Genomic DNA, 21,257 nt, shown 5'->3' with positions numbered 1-21,257 from the left:
AGTATATTCAAGGCAGAGATGGATAGAATTTTAGAATTTAAGGGAATCAAGGTAAAAGCGATTGGCGTAAAAAAGTGGATCCCAGGTAAAAGATCAGTAATGATATTGAATGGCAGATCTGGCATGGGGTTAGAATGGCCCATTCCTGCTTCTATTTCTTATGCATACTCCACTTTACTGTACGTCCACTTCCAACAATATTGAAGAAGTCCACACCACCCAGGGCAAAGCTCTTCACTTGGCTGATCCTATGCTGTACAACTCTGTCTACCATGCTAAGCATTTACCCCTACCCTACTGGTGTGCTGTGGCTGCAATGTGCACCATCCACACGATGCACTGCAGCAACTCACTCAGCTTTCTTCAACACCACCTCCCAAACCTGCAACACCTGCCACCGAGAAAGAAAAGAGCAGCAAATACATATGAACATCAACACCCTTCACCTTGACTTGAACAAGTATCAATGATCATTCATTATTGCTAGTTCTAAATTTGAGAACTCCCCCAGCTAATGATACTGTGACCTTCACCATTTAGATTGCAGTAGTTCAAGAAGATGGGTCACCACCATCCTTTCAAGGATATTTAGAGATGGACAATAAATGCTGGTCATCTCTTTGACATTCACATCCTAGGGATGCACATATAGTGCTGAAATAGTTGGCTTAATTTATTCAAACCCCTTCAATGCTATCCAGACCAAACCACAGCAGTCAGTTGGACAATGTTTGGGACTTGCCCTTGTGCTCCAGTACCTTTCAGGTTTCTCCTGCTTTGCAATTTCTACATCAGTTGGGCCAATAAACTCTTTCCACAGAGGAATGACGTCGTCTGTTCCTTCGGGTTTGGATATGATCAGAACACGGCAGGGCCCACTTGACATGAAGCGAATTAGTTCTTCAAAATGAGACTTTAATGTCAAGAACAAACAATGGTGGAAAATCAGCACACATTTTATGGTAAAATACCTTCTTCCTTTTTCTTTCTTTCAGGCTTTCATTGGTTGTTTGGTGCTATGGCGTGGGGCTGATGACTAATAACCAGACTTCTTTTGATGCTGCTGAGCCTCATCACTGTCACTGCTTTTCTGCTTTAAGTCACAAGGAGGCACATTATCCATTTTGACAACTTCCTTACAGGGAAAGGACAACCCTCTTCCTTGGTCCCCCAGCCTGGTAGCAGAGTAAGAAGGTGTTCCATCACAGCGCATTAGGATTAGGGGTTACATATTACTCCAATTTGCTGAATTCAGTGGGAAAGTAGGCGTGCATATAAAATGACCTGATAGAGTAGATACAGAGATGATAACTCCCCTGGGTGGTGCAACTAACAGCAGGAGTCATAGTATCAGAATTGGCCTTTCAAGAGCAAGATGAGAAATTTCTACGCTAAGACTACAGTGAATCATTGCAATTCTCTACTTAAGAGGACAATGGAGACTCAATCACTGAGTATATTCAAGACAAGGTTGATGGATTTTTAGGGGTTCAGGGAATCAAGGTATATTGGGTTAAAGCAGAGTTATGAGTTTTTTATATCCATCTTTTATTTCCATTTAACTAGACTCAGATACCTGCTGCACTTCACACCCACCTCCTCTGACTGGTGTTGATAGAGATCTCGTGCCTCTTCTTCTGTTAATATCCGTTCCTCGTGACAGATAATTTCAAAGCCTGCTTCCTGAACCTAAGGATACCCAAGAAACATTAGCAGGAGCTCGGTGTTTTCAATTAACAGAACCACAGAAAAGTTGGTTTGTTATGTAATCGAATATTTCTAACTGTAACAACGTCAACAAATTACCCTGGGGTGCAAAAATATTGTCAGTATACAAGCAACCATACAGTCTAGAGTAATACAGCAAGGAAACAGCCCAACTCATCCATGCTGACCAAGATGCCCATCTAAGATAATCCTATTTGCCTGCATTTGGCCCCTATTCCTCTTAACCTTTCCTATCCACGTACCTGTCAAACTGCCTTTTAAATGTAAATGTAACTGCCTCAATGACTTCCTCTGGCAGCTCATTCCATATACTGTCAATTTTTCAGTCATAGGAGCCTTGTGTGAATGTGTTAGACCAAAAGAACATAAGATATTGGAGCAGAATTATGCTCTCTATACTCACATGACTGTGTGGCTAAGCACAGCTCCAATGCCATCTTGAAATTTGCTGACTACTGTTGTTGGACAAATCACAGGTGGCGATGAGTCAGTTTACCGGGGTGAGATAGGACACCTGGTTGAGTGGTGTCACAACAACAACCTCGCACAACGTCAGCAAAACTAAGGAACTGATTGTTGACTTCAGGAGGGGGACAGAGGACAAACATGCACCAGTCTACATTGGGGGATTGGCAGTGGAGAGAGTCAGCAGCTTTAAATTCCTGGACATTAGCATATCGGATGACCTGTGCTGAGCCCAGCACATAGATGCAATCATAAGGAAAGCAAGTCAGCGTCTTTACTTTCTTAGGAGGTTAAGGAGGTTCAGCTTGTCACTGAACATGCTAACAAACTTCTACAGATGAACTGTTGAAAGTATACTGACTGGTGGCATCATGGTCTGGTACAGCAATTCAAATGCACAGGAATGTAAGAAACTGCAGAGAGTAGTGGACTCTGCCCAATACATCACTGGCACATCCCTCTCCACCACTGGTAGTATCTACAGGAGCTGTCCCTCAAGAAGGCAACATCTATCGTCAAAGATCCTTACCATCCAGGCCATGCCATCTTCTCATAGCTACCATCGGGCAGGAGGTACAGAAGCCTGAAGTCCCACAGCACCAGGTTCAAGAACAGTTACTTCCCCTCCACCATTCAGTTCTTGAACCAACCGGCAAAACCCTAATCACTGCAGTTTAGCGACCCTGTGATCACTTTGATCACTTTGCACTAAAGTGGACTTTGTTCCTTTTTGTTCTAATTGTGTTCTTTCTTGTAAAAATTGTACATAATTTATGTTATGTTTTTCTTGTGAATGCTGTTTCTATGATGCTATGTGCCTGTGATGCTGCTGCGAGTAAGTTTTTCCTTGCACCTGTGAATACATGTACTTGTGTATATGACAATAAATCCGATTTTGACTTTGACAGAATGAGGCTATTCTGCCCATCAAGTTTACTTTGCCATTCAATCATGGCTGATTTTTTTCAACCCCATTCTCTTGTCTTCTCCCCATAACCTTTAACCCCCTTACCAATCAAGAAACTATCAATCCCTGCCATAAATACATCCAATGACTTGGCCCCCACATCCCTCTGTGACAATGAATTCTACAGATTCACTGCCATCTGACTGAAGAAGTTCCTCCTCATCTCAGTTTTAAAGGGACGTCCCTTTATTCTCAGGCTGTGCCCTCGGATCCCAGACTCTCCTACTAATGGAAACATCCTCTTCACATCGACTCTATCCAGGCCTTTTAGTATTTAGTCGGTTTCAATGAGATCCACCCTCATCTTTCTGAACTCCATCGAGTACAGGCTCAGAGATATAAAATTCTCTTCATACGTTAAGCCTTTTATTCCTGGGATCATTCTTGTGAACCTTCTCTAGACCCTCTTCAGGGCCAGCTCATCCTTCCTTAGATATGGGACCCAAAATTGCTCACTATGTTCCAAATGGGATCTGACCAATTACTTATAAAGCCTCACCATTACATCCTTGTTTTTATATTCTAGTCCTCGAAATGAATGCCAACTTTGCATTTATCTTCTTTATTACTGACTCAACCTGCAGGTTAACCTTAAGGGAATCCTGAACTAGGATTCCCAAGTCCCTTTGTACCTTTGTTCTTGTGTATACACTCAATTCAATGTCATATTCTTCACTATTTCATCCTTAAGTTGGTAGTTTTCTACGATGTAATGTATTTCAATGGAGAATATTTGCTAACAGGGATTTGGCAATGTTGCTTGTAAGGAAGAACAAATTATACCAGGTAAAATGGATACATTCACTTAGGACCTCTCTGCATGTAGATATGTCCTTGGGACGTAGTTGCAACACATTACGATATGTGGACATTCTTTATGCCTGGGTCTAGGTGATAAGCATCAATAACAGCAGCCGTGCCATTCACATCCAACATTCACAGATAGGAATCAATAGATGCCGTGATGGATTATTTCCCCCAATCCTTTAGACAAACGGAAGAGACACATCAGCACACACAATTCAGACAATTCCATTAATTGAATGTTCTGCAGAAAAAGCCTTTTCCTTCCTAATTGGAGACAGTAAGTATTTTTCTAAAGAGTACTAGAGGACAGAACCTGGGGATTTTACTGAAAGAAAAAAAGGACACGAAAAGCTTGTCAAAATCACAATGTAGCAAATGCAGAAGGTAAGCATTAATGGAATCACGTAATTTTGGAATTGTTACATCACAGAAGGAGGTCTGGTGGCCCATCAGTTTATAAGGTGCCTTACTGCAGAAAGTATAAACTCAAGGAGTCAGCAGTAACATGTTGGTGTGGATAGAAGATTGGCTGGCATAGCAGTTGGTGTAAATGAGTCTTTGTTGTATTATATCTTGTGGGCAAGGTGTACTAAGTGGCGTGCCACAATTTACATTAATGCCTTGAATTAAAGAACCAAAGGTATGGTTGCAAAATTTGCTGTTGACACACAGTTAGGTAGAAAAACAAATTGTGAATTGCATGCTAAGATACCAGAAAGTGAGCTAAGATCTGGCAAATTGAGAATAATATCAGAAAAAGTAAAATTGTCTATTTTGGCAGTAAAATAAAATAATAAATGGTGTGAGGTTGCAGAGCTCTGAGATGCAGAGGGATCTTGGTGTCCTGGTGCAGGATTCAAAAAAGACTAATGTGTAGTTATTAGGAAAGCCAAAAGAATTTTACCATTTGTTGTGAGGGAAATACAAAACAAAGGGTTTACTTCATGACACAGGGCGTTGGTGGAATGTCATCTGGAGAACTGTGGACAGTGTTGATCTCCTTCTTAAGGAAAGATGTTACTGCATTGGAAGCAGTTTAGAGAAGGGTCACTGAACCATAACTGTTCACAGGTGGGGTGTCTTCTGAAGACAGGCTGGACAGGTTAAGCTTGTATCTGCTGTAGTTTAGAAGAGTTAGAGGGAAATTGATTGCAACAAATGAGATTCCGAGATATCTTGACAAGGTGGATGCAAAGAGGATGCTTCGTGTGGAAATATCAAGAGCTAGGTGACAGTGTTTAAAAATGATCATTATGTCACAGAAGGGGACCTTGCATCTATTTTATGGTAAGGAATTTCCATTTAAGATGGAAATTAGGTGATTTTTTTTACTCTCTCTTGACAGGTCACAAACCTTTGGAACTCTTTTCCTCAAACAGAGGTCTTTGAATATCTTTAAGGCAGAAGTAGATAGATACTTGATAAGCAAAGGGGGTTAATGGTTATATTTGAATAAAAAACAAACTGCTGGAGGAACCCAGCAGGTCAGGTAGCATCTGTGGAGAGGTAAACAGTGTTACAGTTTCAGGTCCAAGAATTTACATTTGAATAAACAAACAAATTGCTGGAGGAACTCAGCTGGTCAGGCAACATCTGTAAGGCAAAGGGACAGTCAACGTTTTGGGTGAAGACCCTGCATCAGGACCCCTCCTCACATTTGAATAATCTGAAACATTAACTTTGTTCCTTTCTCCATGGAAGCTGCACAACCTGCAGAGTATTTCCAGAAGTTTTTGCTTTTATTTCGGATCTTCAACTTACAGTGCATTTTGCTTCTATTACATTCTTTACATCATTACATCATTACAAGTTCTATGTTTAGGGATTTCAAGATTTCAGCATTGGTGTGAAATTAAAATACAAAGCTGAGTTGCAAACTTGTAGATTGATTGACACTAAATGTCTTCAAATAAGTTTTAACACTAATAGTTCCGCTTCTTACCCTCATTATTATTTCATCTGTTTTCCCATGAGCCACAGCATCAGGTTTGATGATTGCCACTGTGAATGCCTTGTTGGCAGTAACTGCATCAAATGAACACAGAGTTTGTGACACACGCGAGGAACTCCTTTTTATCGAATGGTTCAGTGATACATCTAACAAATTTAGGACTCTATAACTAAAGCAGTCAAATGATTGAGCTGGTCAGGATTCCAAGCACCTGGGAATATCTTCCAGTATGTATCTTACTGCTGCCCCCTAAGGGTTGATGTACTAACTATCTCATGGAAACTAAAACATATGTACACTTTTGCTAGTTTTCTCCCCTTTAGTCCTTTGCTTCTTATGGGAGTCAGCCTGGCTCAGATGGCACACATCACCTTGTGAGTGTTAATTGTGCAGTACTTCCTCAGAGACTTGAGGCTGAAACTTTGGTCTTGCACTGAGGAAGTACTGCACTCACCTTTGTGATGAGATCTTAAGCCAGGATCTCGTCTGCCCTTTGAAATGGACATGAACATTCCCACAGCACTATTTCAGAAGTAATTTCTGGTGTCCTGGCCGATACATCACCTAATCAACATCACCAAAAGCAAATTATCTGGTCAATACCTGCTAATTGTAGGCACTTGCTGGGCATCATATTTTCTACATCATAAGAGTATCTACATTTAAAATGCACTTGACTAGCTGAAAAGGGGTTTGAGATATCCTGAGGACATACATGATATGATTTAAAGTCAAGTCCTTCTTTCCATTGAAGGTGACTAACTTTTGCTGTCATACAGGTCACCAGAGCCAGCAGCCAACCTGCCACTTCATCCTGTGGGGATCCTGACAGCCTTTCCAAGATGGTGTAACAATGTTGAGCTATGACAATCAAAGTCTATACATGGGAATGTTTCCACCAGTGATTACAGAAAACTGACAGGGTCATTATCTTTCTCAAGTTGTGCAGAATTACCCAAACACTGCCTTAACTAAGATCAGGTGATTCTGTACATACCAGTGATCGAATATGTAACTTCCTGATCTGTGTGTGACAGTACTGCATCAAAAAGTGCATTTATTTCCTGAGACATTGACAGTTTTCTCCAAATTGCTCTCACTCATACTGTTACGAGGTATAAGTGTACAGTACTGTATGTTAAGTCACTGATCTGAAAATAATTTTTTCTTCCCATTTGATGCTTTCAAGGCTCTCCACTTTCCCTTGTCATTGTAACTGAGTTGATACATGTCCCCTCCACCCTGTCAATGGGAAACAGTGGGTCATCTTGATGGTATTCTTTTGCTTGACGTTCATTGCTTACCCAGTTCTTCCTCTTCATCAACTTGCAGTACCGTCATTTCTTCTTTGTTGTCTTCTACTAAACCTTCATCTTTGATCTAAATCCAAAAGCAAACCATGGCTCTGGTTGTTTGTCTTGTTAAAATACTTCAAAGATTTTTACAGCTGGATGAGACAAAGGGGATATTTCATTGAGGTGTATAAATTTATGACCTTTATTCCTTAAGTCAAGAGGAAGAAGGAAGCAGACTCAAGGTTTAGGAAGCAAAAATCAGGCAGGGCTCTTGAGAATTATAAGGTAGCCAGGAAGGAGCTTAAGAAGGGACTGAGGACAGATAGAAGGGGACACAAGAAGGCCTTGGCAAATAGGCTCAAGGAAAACCCCAAGGAAGAACAAGAGGATGACTAGGGTGAGGGTAGGACCGCTCAGGGATAATGGGGGAAACATGTGCCTAGAGGCAGAGAAGGTAAGGGAGGTCCTCAATGAATACTTTGCTTCAGTTTTCACCAGGGAGAGGGACTTAGACGAATGTGAGGTCAACGTAGAACAGGTTAATGTGCTGGAGCACATCAAGGTTAGGAAAGAGGAAGTGTTAGAGCTTCTGAAAAACATTAGGATTACTTAAGTCCCCAGAGCCAGATGGGATATACCTCAGATTACTATGGGAAGTGAGGGAAGAGATTGCTGGGGCATTGACGACGATCTTTGTGTCCTACCTGGCCACAGGCGTGGTACCAGAGGATTGGAGGATGGCAAATGTTGTTCCATTGTTCAAGAAAGGTAACAGGGATAATCCTGGGAATTATAGACCAGTGAGTGTTACCTCAGTGGTTGGCAAGCTATTGGAGAGGATTCTTAGGGACAGGATTTACGAGCATTTGGAGAGGCATATTCTAATTAGGGATATTCAGCAGGGCTCTGTGAGGGGCAGGTCATGCCTCAGGAGTCTAACTGAGTTTTTCAAGAATTGGACAAAACAAATTGATGAAGGTAGAATGGTGAATGTGGTGTATATGGACTTTAGTAAGACGTTTGACAAGGTTCCCCATGGTAGGTTCATCCAAGAGGTCATAAGGCGTGGGATACATGGAAAATTGGCTGCGTGGATTGGGAATTGGCTTGCCCACAGAAGGCAGAGGATGGTAGGAGATGGAGTATATTCTGCCTGGAGGTCGATGACAGGCAGAATATACTCCACCTGGTGTTCCACAGAGATCTGTTCTGGGACCCCTATGATTTTTATAAATGACTTGGATAAGGAAGTGGAAGGCTGGGTTAGTAAGTTTGCAGATGACACAAAGGTTGGAGGTGTTGTGGATAGTGTAAAAGATTGTTGTAGGTTACAATGGGATATAAACAGGATGCAAAGCAGGGCAAGGAAGTGGCAGATGGAGTTCAATCCGGAAAAGTGTGAAGTGATACACTTTGGAAGATCGAACTTGAAGGCAGAGTGCAAGATTGATGGTGTGCTGGCCTTCATTAGTCGGGAGATTGAGTTCAAGAGCTGCGAGGTAATGTTGCAGCTCTATAAAACTCTCTTTTGGAATATTATGTTCAGTTCTGGTTGTCTCATTATAGGAAGCACGTGGAAGCTTTAGAGAGGGTGCAGAGGAGATTTACCAGGATGCTGCCTGGATTAGAGAACATATCTATGAGGAAAGGTTGAGCAAGCCAGGGCTTTTCTCTTTGCAGCGTAGGCGGATGAGAGACAACTTGATAGAGGTGTATAAAATTATGAGAGGCATAGATAGAGTGGACAGCCAGTACCTTTTTCCCAGGGCGGCAATGGCTAATACCAGAGGACATCCATTTAAGGTGAGTGGAGGAAAGTTTAGGGGAGGGGAGATGTCAAGGGTAGATTTTCTCACACAGCGAGTGGTGGGTGCGTGGAATGCACTGCCGGAGGTGGTGGTAGAAGCTGATACAATAGGGACATTTAAAAGACTCTGAGATAGGCACATGGATATAAGGAAAATGGAGGGTTATGGGTTGTGTAGGAGGGAAGGGTTGGTCTGATCGTGGAGTAGGTTTATATAGGTCGGCACAACATCATGGATCGAAGGGCCTGTGCTGTACTGTTCTATGTTCTTAGCAAAGAGCTTTCCTTAACCAGACAACACGTATCAGTAGTAAATGGCTTGATGATCTCTGCAGAGGGAGGATTGAAATGTTATACTGAGGCTCCATGTGCTTCTCCCCAACTAATACAATTCAAATAAAATTTATCCTTCAAGGAATTAAGGGTGTTGGTGGATCAGTTCAGGAAAATTTGCAAGGACTAGGTGTTGTATAAAAACAAAAGGTGATTGAAAAATAAAATATTCCATTTTATTAAAGACATTAGTCTCGATTCAGGACTTTTTTTGTCAGTACTGGTCTTACCACTTTGCGTTCAGCTCCCTCTTCAAGCACCTTCTTTTCTGCAACTAAGTGTTCAAGAATGGTTTTCTGCAGCAATGGTCCATTCGCTCCCCTCACAACTGCAACCAGTTGACCTCCCTGAAACATAGAAAATGCAACAGGGCCAAGTTTAAAATGTAAGGGTAAGCTTCACAACAACCTTCCATCTAAGTCCAATCCCTTAACATTTAGTGGACAGTTGACATTCTTAGTGGATGTTTCAGCAGCCAAAGTAACCAAATAGAAAAATCTGCCGGTTGCTCTACAGTGGAGGCGAAGGTCATTCAGCCCAATTAGCTCATGCTGGTATTTATATTCCACTGGAACCTCCACCTGTCCTACCTCATTTGCTTCTATCAGTATAAACCTTTATTTGTACCTTGTGCAGGAAAATGTTCATGCTTTGCCATTAGATTTCATGACATTCAGCTGATATTGTAATTGTATTGTTCCTTAAAAGCATTTAAGTATCTAGCTAAGTGCTAGAATCACAAAAGGCTACAGACCAAGTACTAGTAAATGGGATTAGTGTAAATGGGTACTTGATGCATGGACAGGGTGGGCCAAAGTGTCTGTTTCTGTGCTGTATGACTGTTTTAAAGTAATGTGAAGTCATTGATTAATCATAGCGCTAACCACTTCTCCACTCTGAGTCCAGATCTCGTATTTACCCAGCAACTGATGGTCATCAACATTTGCTCCAAATGTGGCTCCTGGAGCCAGACAGGATAAAGCAAAGGGGAGAAGGTTCCCATGCCGAAAACTTCCTTCTTCTTGCTCCTCACTACCCTATGCCATGGAGACCAAAATGAATCATGCCTCTTTACAATCCAGTGCCTTATTTGGCTTCCACCCACGGTACCAAACTGTAAAGAAACTGCTGCCCAATGAGTAATATTGTTGCCCTTCTGAAATAGCTCAGTTGGAGCTGATTAAATAATGAGCAATGCAGGCTAGGAACTGGCGGTTAGTAGGGCTGCCAAGGTGCTGATGTATTCTCAGAAGTACTTCTCAATGTCCACTTAAGGTGCAGATCAGCTTTGTTGTAATTAAATGAACCAAAGGGACAAATGGCCTACTTGTCTGTATTTACATTGGAGAAGATCATGGAAGTCAGGGAATTCAGGGAAGAAAACAGTAACGTCCTGAAACATATTGATATTGTGAAAGAGGAGCTGCTGGTGTCATGAGGTGGATAAATCCCTGGGGCCCAATCGAGTGTATTATAGGACATTGTGGGAAGGAAGGGAAGAAATTGCTGGGGCTCTGGTCAGGAACTTTGTATCTTGCTTAGCCACAGCTGAGGTACCGATGGACTGGAGGGTGGCCAATGCTGTGCCTTTATTTAAGAAGGGCTGCAAGGGCAAGCCAGGAAACTACAGGCCGTTGAGCCTAAAATCAGTGTGGGTAAGTTTCTTCAGGGGATTCTGAGAGACGGGATCTACCAGCATTTGGAAAGACAAGTACTGATAAGGAGTAGTATTGGTATTGGTTTATTGTTGTCACTTGTACCAAGGTACGGTGAAAAACTTGTCTTGCATATCGTTCGTACGGACCAATTCATTACACAGTGCAGCATGGCTTTGTGTGTGGGAAATCGTGTCTCACAAATTTAATTCAGCTTCTTGAGGAGGTGACTAAGAGGACTGAGAGGGCAAGGTAGTAGACATTGTCTACATGGATATTAGCAAGGCTTTTGACAAGGTCTGGCATGGTAAGCTGATCATGAGATCCAGTGTGAGCTAGCAAATTGGATACAAAATTGGCTTGGTGGAAGGAGTCAAAGGGTGGTAGTGGAGAGTTATTCAGATTGGAGGCCTTTACCTGTAGTGTGCTGCAGGGACTGACTGGTGCTGGGTCCACTGTTGTGTATCATCTATATTAACGATTTGGATGAGAATGTAGGTGCTATGATTAGTAAGTTTGCAGATTGGTGGTGTGGTGGACAGTGAATAAGGTTGTCTAAGGTTACAAAAAGGATCTAGCTCAACTGGGAAAGGGGGGCCAAGGAACAGCAGATGGAATTTAACTCAGACAAGTATGAAGAGATGCATTTTCGGAAGTTAAACCAGGTCAGGACGTATACAGTGAATGATAGGACCCTGGGGAGTGTTGTAGAACAGAGTCACCTAGGGGTACAAGTACATCGTTCCCTGAAAGTGGTGACACAGGTAGACAAGGTGGTGAAGAAGGCATATGCCATGCTTGCTTTCATTGGATGGGACATTGAGTACAAGAGTTGGGGTATCATGTTACAGCTGCACAAAACGTTAGTGAGACCACATCTGGAATATTAACTGCAGTACTGGTTGCCATACTATACAAAGCTAGAGAGGGTGCAGAAAAGATTCACAAGGATGTTGACAAGATTGGAGGGCTTGAGTTATAAGGAGAGACTGGATATGCTGGAATTGTTTTCTCTGGAGCAAAGGAGGCTGAGGGGTGACCTTATAGAGATTTATAAAACCATGAGGGGCACAGATAAAATAGATTGTCAAGGTCTTTTCCCCACAGTAGTGGAGACTAAAACCAGAAGGCATAGGTTTAAGGTGAGAGGGATAACTTTATAGGGGTCCTGAGGGGCAGGTTTTTCACACAGAGGGTGGTGGGTATGTGGAGCAAGCTACCAGGGAAAGTGGTAGATGGGGGTACAATTATGAATAAAAGACATTTGGATAGCTTCATGGATAGAAAAGATTTAGAGGAATATGGGCCAAATGCAGGTAAATGGGACTAGCTCAGGAAGGCATCTTGGTCCGCAGGGATGAGTTGGGCTGAAGTTCCCGTTTCCGTTCTGTATAACTTTATAACTTATTTCTGATAAAGCTCCTACATCTTATCGCAGAGCAGATCTTTCAGCTCCACTGACTCTAATATTGGCCTCGAGGAACTGGACTCAGAGCCCAAATGGAATCCAAAATCTGAAGCAAAGCTGAAGCAATGGGTTCTGAAAAATCTCTCCTTGGCTGCCAATTGGGATATTTAATATTTCACAATGTTTTTTAGGACAGTTTCCATCTCCCTTCAAAGTGTTTGGCAACCACGTTGAAAAGAGGAGGTTAATTTATAAAGGGGAATTTGTTAAGAGCTGGTCATTAGAGTAAATAATATTTGATGTTCATAAATATTATTACTGGCATTCATAATACTGAGTGCATTTTATAAACTGACCAAGGGCCATGCTTTCATGTTCTAAGGTAGAAATGATTTGCAAAGAATTAGCAAAGGTACTCAACTGCTGATTCAACCAAGGCTGATGATAGTGAGTGCTTCCTTTGGTTCAGGTACCTGCTGTATAGGGAGAAAATCTCCCCAGGTCTCACTTTCAAGTGTCCATCCTGTGAACTCCATTGGAAAGTTCAGGTATGTCTAGTTCCATCAGATGCAAGGTGGGCAGTGTGAAACTGTCACCTCTTCAAAAGAAAAATGATTTTGAGGGACATTTCTTAACCATCAGTGAGCTTGTTGTCCATCTCAATGGCTCACTCATTAAAAAATCCTGAAGATGCAGTATGGAGCACAGCTAGTAAGTTGGGACAAGGGCTGTGAATCCAAGAAAGTTTGTGAAGAATTAAGCAGAAGGAGAGTTAATTACCATGGAGCCAGGGCAGCAAAATTCACTTCGTGATTCCAAGATATCCTGAGTTGTCCCTTGAAGGTCAAACTGCTCAACACATGTTTTGTGGTCATTTCAAGGATCCCACCAAGGTCAAGGAGGTCTGAGCAGTGAGTTTCTCACTATAATTGTTCTTATCCCACTGCCCCACACCATCCGCAAATAGCAACCATGGTCAGCATCTTTATCTGAGTAGTTGTGGATTGAAATTTTCTTTGTGGTCTTTTTTTGGAGTTAACAGGAACCTGACAGGAAAACGTAAATCATGTTCTCAAGTCTTGGAGCATATGATTTCAGAGATCAGTTTTATGATAGCAACACCCTCCCACCCTCCCCGTCCCTCATTCCCCTCCTTCTGCCACAGCAGTCAATGTGGTTTCCGATAATCCTGCACTATGCTCACAATTAAGAATGGCTCCGTGGGCAAAGTATGAGAAGCAGCCGATACCTCTGTCAGGGTCTGTGGAGTTCAGAGGTTGGAAGGTTATTGCAGGGAAGGAGCATAATACAAACCCAAAAATATGTACTTTTCTACTTGTTAAATCTACTTAAAATGATCTCACCCCATAGAAAAGGAAGGTGGGTTCACATTTCCCTCTGTACTTTTGCAGTGAGTCAATATTGCCCACTTCAGCCTGGAAAATAAATGCATGATAACATCAGTGGATTCAGTGCACTCTGAGAGCATTTTATTTCCATTTCCTAACACGACCGCTTATTTTCAGGGAATGTTACCAGTTCCACATGGGGATGAGGGAATGTGCCTCAGAACAGGTTATCAGTTCCCCTATAGCACCACAAGATTTTTGTTTGTTCATGGGATACTGGCTCATTGGAGGCCAGAATTTCTGGCCCATCCCCAAAGGTATTTGAACTGAGGATCTTGTGAGACCATTTCAGAGGACAGTTTGAGTCGGCCACATTGTTACAGACTAAGAGGCACATATAGGCCAGATCTCCAAAGGGAATGAGTGAACCAGGTGGGCTTTTACAATAATCAGGAGTTTCATGGCCATCATTGTTACTGCCTTTGTTATCCAGATGTATTGCTAGCTAATAAATGGTGATGCTTAAGCCAGCCTCTGTGTTATGATAGAAGGTGAACCGTTGCTGGAGCTGCATTCTGTCCCAGCAGTGACACTTCATCCATAACACTTGTAACACTGTCTCTTTCTCACATAATGCTCCCACTTAAGGTTCCTTCAAGGAGATTTGTTAAATTTTAAATGAAGCCAATTTAGCGGTGATACTACCTTTCTGAAATTCCATACAAAAAATTTATATCTTACCACTGCAAAATGCAAGAGGTCGTCTCCCAGTTCATTTTTAATCTTCCGAAATAAACTAATCACTGCCTTACATGGACCACACCACCCCTGGTACACATCGACCACTGCCAAAGAGTAGATAAATAGTTGTAAACTAATACATTCTATCTGAAATGCATGTAAATCTCCTTAAAAACTGATTACACAGAAGAAAGGAAGCATCATACCTTTAACTAAATCTGAGACATTTATATATGACTTGTGTTTTTATTTTAACATTCATTTTTTTGGATGTGGGCCTCCCTGTCAAGACCGGTATTTATGGTCCATCCCTAACTGTCCCTGAGAAGGTGGCAGTGAGCTGCTTTCTTGAATGGCTACAATCCTTCTGTTGAAGTACTCCCGCAGTGGGGAGAGAATTCCAGGTCTTAGACCCAATGACGATGAAGGAATTGTGACATATTTCTAAGCCATTGGTTGCATTTCACCAAGCTCCGAGTGCATTCAGTGATTTTATTTTCATGTTGCTCTCAATAGTCTCCTTATTTTTGAGTCTTAGGCAAGACAATGCTTATGATGCTTCACCAGCTATGACAGCCAACCTTGCAGTGTCAAGCTGGGCTCATCTCCAGATTAACAGGCTAAGCAAGACCTTGACCCTGCCATAGCTCTACTGCTGCTGAAACCCTTGTTCATGCCTTGCATTTTGAATGTGCACTCCTGGCTGCTCTCTGACCTCTCACTCTACACAAATTCAGGTTCTTTCAAAATTCTGCTGCCCATTTTTAATTGAAACCAAGCCCTGTTTGTTCAGTGCCTTACACTGGCTGTTGGTCTGACCACACCTTAATTCAAAGGTTATCCTACTCATTTTCAGAGCCCACCAATGGCCTTGTTATTCTCTGTCTCACATCCAGTTCTACAACTGTTGGAGATACTGACATTACTCGGTGCTTCTTGCACATCCATTATTGTAGCTAGTCCACATTTGAAGATCAAGCCATAAGTTGCCAAAGTCTTAAGGCTATGGAAGTTCTTCCCTAAAGCTCTGTTTTCTCTATCTCTGTCTCCTCTTTTCATATGTTACATGAAACCTATCTTTATTTTTCCACATTTCCTAATAACCCCTGTATAATATTTGCCATTAGATTTTCAGCAGATTTTAATGGAGTTGATATGCTACTTAAAAAATACTTATTTAAGGGTAGTTAGTGCGTGACAAATAAAACCAGTGAAAGAGTGACTTCCAGATGTTTAGCATCCAGATGAATGATCCACATGAATGAGCAATTCATGGTTGTACTTCAACAATATATTTTTTTTAATTCAGCAGCTAAACCACTGTGGACAATTATAGGCTACAGTGGTCTTAGTATGACTAGCTCATAATGTAAACAATATTTCCCAAAAATCATCTTTGTGGTAGTGGAACTATCACTTCAGTTTTTCAATCATCAGTTTGTTGCGCATGCAAACTAGACAACTTTGATTGAAATATATTAAAAGAGAGAAAGGATTTCAAGGCTTATTTCTTCTGCTGGTTGTGTAGAATTAGTTCAACAGTCGACTCAACCTGGTCCACTTGCTTCCCTGAGGAACATGAATAAGCACAAGTGACTATTCAAGGCTGTTTATGTTTTCATGGGATTCAATCTTGTATTTATATCACTTTGGATATTCTTGGCCAAACCTCCAACCAGAAAATTTATAACAGATGGCTAATTGAACCTGAGATACTGATCAACATTAAATTGTTGTTGTACATCTAGATTAACTCATGTAAAATACACTCTGACCATATTGCTGCACTTATTGGAAATGAACTGTTGACTTCCAGCGATTACTAATGTTGATACTTTGTGGAAGCCTGTCCTATTTGTATTAAATTCTTCTAACCTTTAAATGCAGGTGTTGCATTAACTTAAGACATGGGGCCTCCATTAAAATAACTTTCAAAGGAAAATTTGTACTCACAAAGCCAGCATAGATATCCAAACAGCCCCAGTTGGAAAATATAGGGTGGAATTTCCTGAAAAAGGGGCTAACTGACTATAAATAAACACATTTTCATATGTATGGCCATTTTGGCAATATCCATTTACTCTTAAACTTCCAGCCAATCTCATTATCAAATATGAAACCACAAAACTATCAGTAGTAATGTCTTAATTTCACTCCCCATAGTCCTTTAGCTACGCAAATTTAAGTATCATGCAAACTACTGTCCTTCCACACCTAGGAGTTTCTTTAAAAATCTGTAAATGTATAAGTTTTTTAATTACACTGAAGCCACAAAGAAAAACATTCAAAGAAATGCAAATATTTTGCAGGTCTGAGTGTAGATAAATTATTTTTTTTAAAGAAGTTCATTTAAGAGGGAAAAAGGGGGTTTAACTTTACACCCATTCTGAGCCAGTGCAAACTGAGGGCACAGCTCCTCAGCCTGTGGACAGAACCATCATTGTGAACTGAAATGCACTAAGGTACACAGATCTATAGATAATGGAACCTATGAAGGAAACTTAATGTAATGATGTTCATAACACATTTTCCTGAGCTTGCTTGAGCTTTTTTCACCCTAGGTTTCTGCTTTACACCCTCATTATCTGTACCTCTGGCTGAAAGTACACAGGAAGTCCATCCCTTCATCTAATCTTCTGTGCATCATCGTAAAGGGACAGTTCAGATTCTGTTTCAGCTAAAGCTCTGTAATTTCTTAGAAATAGCAAGGTGTCCTTATTTGCTGCCCTCTTAGCCGTTAACATTTCAGTTCCCAAAACTGGCTCCAAAGAAGGTCCACACAGTGCAGAGCTCTCTGGTTGTAACTGTTGCAAAACCCCTATGGCAAGTGGCTGAGTCATGTCCCCAGGTCAAGCCAAAGGTGTCACGCAGCCTGAATGTTCATAAGTGTCCCTGGCATACTGTCGAGGGCCTTTTGAATGTTCTGCATTCACACAGGAGTCCTGACGCTCCTGAGAGTTATATGGGGAAATTCTGGCATTTCTCTGGAATATCCAGGCTGGTTCTCTGGCTAACTATTGGGAATACTGAAGCCATTGGGCCAGGTTGCACTGGACCTAGTCTGTGCCTTGCATTTCCCTCTCACGGGATGCCCATGGTCTCACTTAACTTTTGTGGCTGTGCACCTCCCAGCATCAAGTCAGCACAGGTGCTGAGGTCATTCTGCACAGGGGAGTGGGCTGCAGGTGGCAAAACCTGAAGGCCCACTGTTGACTCAACTCACTGACCTCAGTCTCCTCTCCAACTTTAGACCTTATGACATCAACACCATCCCTCAGGTTTACCTCAGGCTGAATTGGACTATTTGCAACTGCAGCAGTTTGTTCAACGCTGCGTTAGGCATCTGATTCCATACATTCATAATCACATTTAAGCCCTAGTTCTCTCTCAATAGCACAGCCTCTTCCCATCCTATCTGTACTGAATTCCTCATCTCTCCAGAATCAAGTTTTTCGAAGCATTGTCCTCTCACATGATGCCCATGGTATCACTTAACTTTTGTGGCTGTTTGTTCTCCCTCGATATTTTCTGTGAGCTATAAATGTCCCAGCCCTGGTTATGCATTACCTCTTACCTCTTTGCCATTCATTAATCCCCAGTCCACTTACTCCTCAAATTTTAAAATTTCATCTGTAAATTTAAGCCTTTCACCAGCCACACTGCTTTCATTCTCCAAGAACTTCTGCTGCCCCACAATTCACCCTCCCTCCCAACACCCGCTTTCAATTTCTCTTATTTTGGTCTCTAATGCATGTAATAGAGTCACATTGTGCAAGGTTAGTGTTAGTTATGATAATTTATTCATTTCTATTCAGAAAAAATGTTAACCTGTTTAGTTGAAAGACTTTTGCTGAAAAAATGGACACAAAATTACACATAAATCTGGTAATGTGTTCACTGTTAATTTTGCAGTGTGATTTCATTCCATTGTTGTCCTTACTCTTGAAAATGACTCCTGTTTTGATGCCAAATTTGCTGAATTTTACTTTAAGAACTTTCTTACCAGTCAGTCCAGTTATAGCCAGTGTTTCATCCCATTGTTCCTGGTTTGAAATAGTAATCTGCACAGAAAACAGTTGAGTAAATGTTGGGCACAGTTGTGATTATTTTACAGACCAAAAGTTAGATTAACATAGGGTGCAACCTATGTTGTTGAACAGGTACAGAAGGACCAGGTGTATATTGCACTACTTTGCTGCACTTAATTGTTACTTAAAGGGACATTTGCTGACAGCAGTGATTTAACTGGACAGCTTCAGAACTGACTGCAAGCTGTTCAAACCACATTCAACATGCACAGGCTGTGCTACAACTAACAGGGAGGCCGTTGTTTTAGTATTTAGCTGCTGAGATGCTCATTCAATGGATGCTTCAGTGGTAACAGCACTGGCATCAACTCACTATAGAAGGCATTGATGGAGCCAATGACAGGCCACCCTGGATTAGGGACCTTGAGGCAGGTGACAAAGATATGGCTATCAGCAAAGAGCCTACTCCCACAGAGACACTTTATCCTACCTAGATCTTTTGACGAACAATGCATTCTAAGACTCAGGCTTTACAAGGCTGTTATCAGAGATATGGGTATTGCCAAGGGAAAACCTTTGGCCACAGTCTCGTGCCTAAACTGCTCTCTCTATGGAGCTCAAGATCACATTAGCCCCTAACTTCCTTGCCAAGTAATCACAGCAAAACCCTGCAAGGCCACCTAATTTGCTGCTCACCATTACATCAGAGGGGTCACCCAGAATGTGCTACTTATTCTAAGTGACATTATATCGAGCATGAGCTGAAATTGAAATAGTTTGATGAACTTGTTTTCATCCCTTTGAAAGGTCTAGGTAAAGACTCTTCCAGCAGTGTTTTTCAACATCAATGATGAGGAAATTGAAAATAAGGCAATGGATTTCATCTGTGTGCTTTTTAAACTGCATCTTGTTCAAAGACAGAGCTGCCTCATGGCTCCAGTGATTTGGGTTCGATCCTAACCTCCGGTGCTGTGTGTGTGGATTTTACATGTTCTCCCTTTTATTACATGTGTTTCCTTTGGGATGCTCCAGTTTCCTCCCACATCCCAAATATGGGATTAATTGGCCCAAGTGTGATGGCAATTGGTAGAGTTGATGGGGGCAGTTGATGGGGATATGGAGAGAATAAAATGAGTTCGGGTGGGATTAGTGTAAATAGGTGCCCGATGGTTGGTGTGGACTCTGTGGGCCAAAGGGCCTGTCCCATGCTGTATCTCTCTATGAGATGGTTTCAGCCATTTTGATAAACAGCTGACACTTCAAGCATTGGGATTTGCCAGCATTGCTGAAAACATGCAGCATTTTCCATCATATATTACACTGAATGCAAAGCACCTTCACTGCTTCTGAAAGCGCCACATGGCCTTTTCTTTCTCCCTCAATTTTACATATAACCCAGTTTTACTTCCATATAAGAATCCCACTGTATGCAATGTAGTTTGTTGCATCGCTTTTGATTTTATGAAGTTTCATTTATCTAATTACGATCACAATTTCTCCATATCACTGTTAGCTTCCCATTAATTCAAAATACCATTAACCGTTTGGTTTTATTTTTAGGAGAGTAAATAATGATCAAAAATGATTTAGACAGTGAATGAACTGTCAGAGTTGCTGAACCTGTGTGTGAAGAAACCAAACTGACAACATTAGCAGAGATACAGTCATTGAGAAGAGCTGTCTCAGCACCTCATGATTATAAGTTAATTCAGCTCCCACACATTGTCAGAATACAGAAATTCTTTCATACCAGTTTTCTGACAACATCAGCATTTGCTGTCCAAATAAGAATATTTAACCATAGCCAAAAAAATGTACAGAAAAAGCCAGCTATGTTAAAAGGATTTTTTAAGGGGATTGTTTACTGAGGGTGGACCTACCCCATTAGTAGAGATGATTTCACCTCTGCCCCAGTAAATATGTTCCCAAAAGCTCCTGTCCATACTATTTTAGTATAGTTCTTAAGCCACTTAAAACAAAATGGATTAATATATGTGTCAAAATTACAAATATTAATTCACATGAATAAGTTAATCAATGTTTTAAAGATTGAACCTGAGAGAAATCAATCTTATTTCTATGTTCATTGATTGGTGTTGGTCTTTCTTTTAAATTTTTAAAAAATTTTATTTACAGCGTGGTAACAGGCCCTTTCGGCCCAACGAGTCTGCGCCGCCCATTTTAAACCCCAAATTAACCTACCCGTACGTCTTTAGAATGTGGGAGGAAACCGGAGCACCCAGAGGAAACCCATGCCGTCACGGGAGTACATACAAACTCCTTACAGACGGCGACAGGAATCGAACCCCGATCGCTGGCGCTGTAATAGCATCACACTAACCGCTACGCTACCGTGCATCTGCCTATTTTCTTTGTTGCTATTCAGTAAGTGCTACTTATTCTAAGTGACATTAAATCGAGCATGAGCTGAAATTGAAATAGTTTGATGAACTTGTTTTCATCCCTTTGAAAGGTCTACGTAAAGACTCTTCCAGCAGTGTTTTTCAACATCAATGATGAGGAAATTGAAAACAAGGCAATGGATTTCATCCATGTGCTTTTTAAACTGCATCTTGAGCTAAAATTTGTTGTTCAGTAAACATTCTAAATTGATGTTGTTGAGGAACCTGCCAACAATGTAGACCTTGGGCTAGTGCGGGTGGAGCAATAGGAAGTGAGACCACAGTAAACAGGGACTAGGAAACACAACGTTAATGTATCGG

General features: G+C 41.4%; 1 protein-coding gene across 1 annotated transcript in view; it reads right to left on the bottom strand.

The window, feature by feature from the left end:
* The window catches only part of nme9 (NME/NM23 family member 9), a 58,765-nt gene that overhangs the window by 28,375 nt on the left and 9,133 nt on the right, over positions 1 to 21,257 (bottom strand). Inside the window, exons 3-9 of the mRNA XM_052022831.1 lie at positions 18,510 to 18,567; positions 14,507 to 14,610; positions 13,781 to 13,852; positions 7,223 to 7,298; positions 5,910 to 5,992; positions 1,597 to 1,689; positions 759 to 913 (exon numbers count right to left, since the gene is read on the bottom strand). Of these exons, the coding sequence (XP_051878791.1) occupies positions 759 to 913; positions 1,597 to 1,689; positions 5,910 to 5,992; positions 7,223 to 7,298; positions 13,781 to 13,852; positions 14,507 to 14,610; positions 18,510 to 18,567 (641 nt within the window). The remainder of the gene's footprint in view (positions 1 to 758; positions 914 to 1,596; positions 1,690 to 5,909; positions 5,993 to 7,222; positions 7,299 to 13,780; positions 13,853 to 14,506; positions 14,611 to 18,509; positions 18,568 to 21,257) is intronic.

Source organism: Pristis pectinata, chromosome 1, assembly GCF_009764475.1.
Source record: "Pristis pectinata isolate sPriPec2 chromosome 1, sPriPec2.1.pri, whole genome shotgun sequence".
Classification (NCBI taxonomy): domain Eukaryota; kingdom Metazoa; phylum Chordata; class Chondrichthyes; order Rhinopristiformes; family Pristidae; genus Pristis; species Pristis pectinata.
The sequence above is the reverse complement of the archived record's forward strand: the minus strand, read 5'-3'. Positions and strand labels throughout refer to the sequence as shown.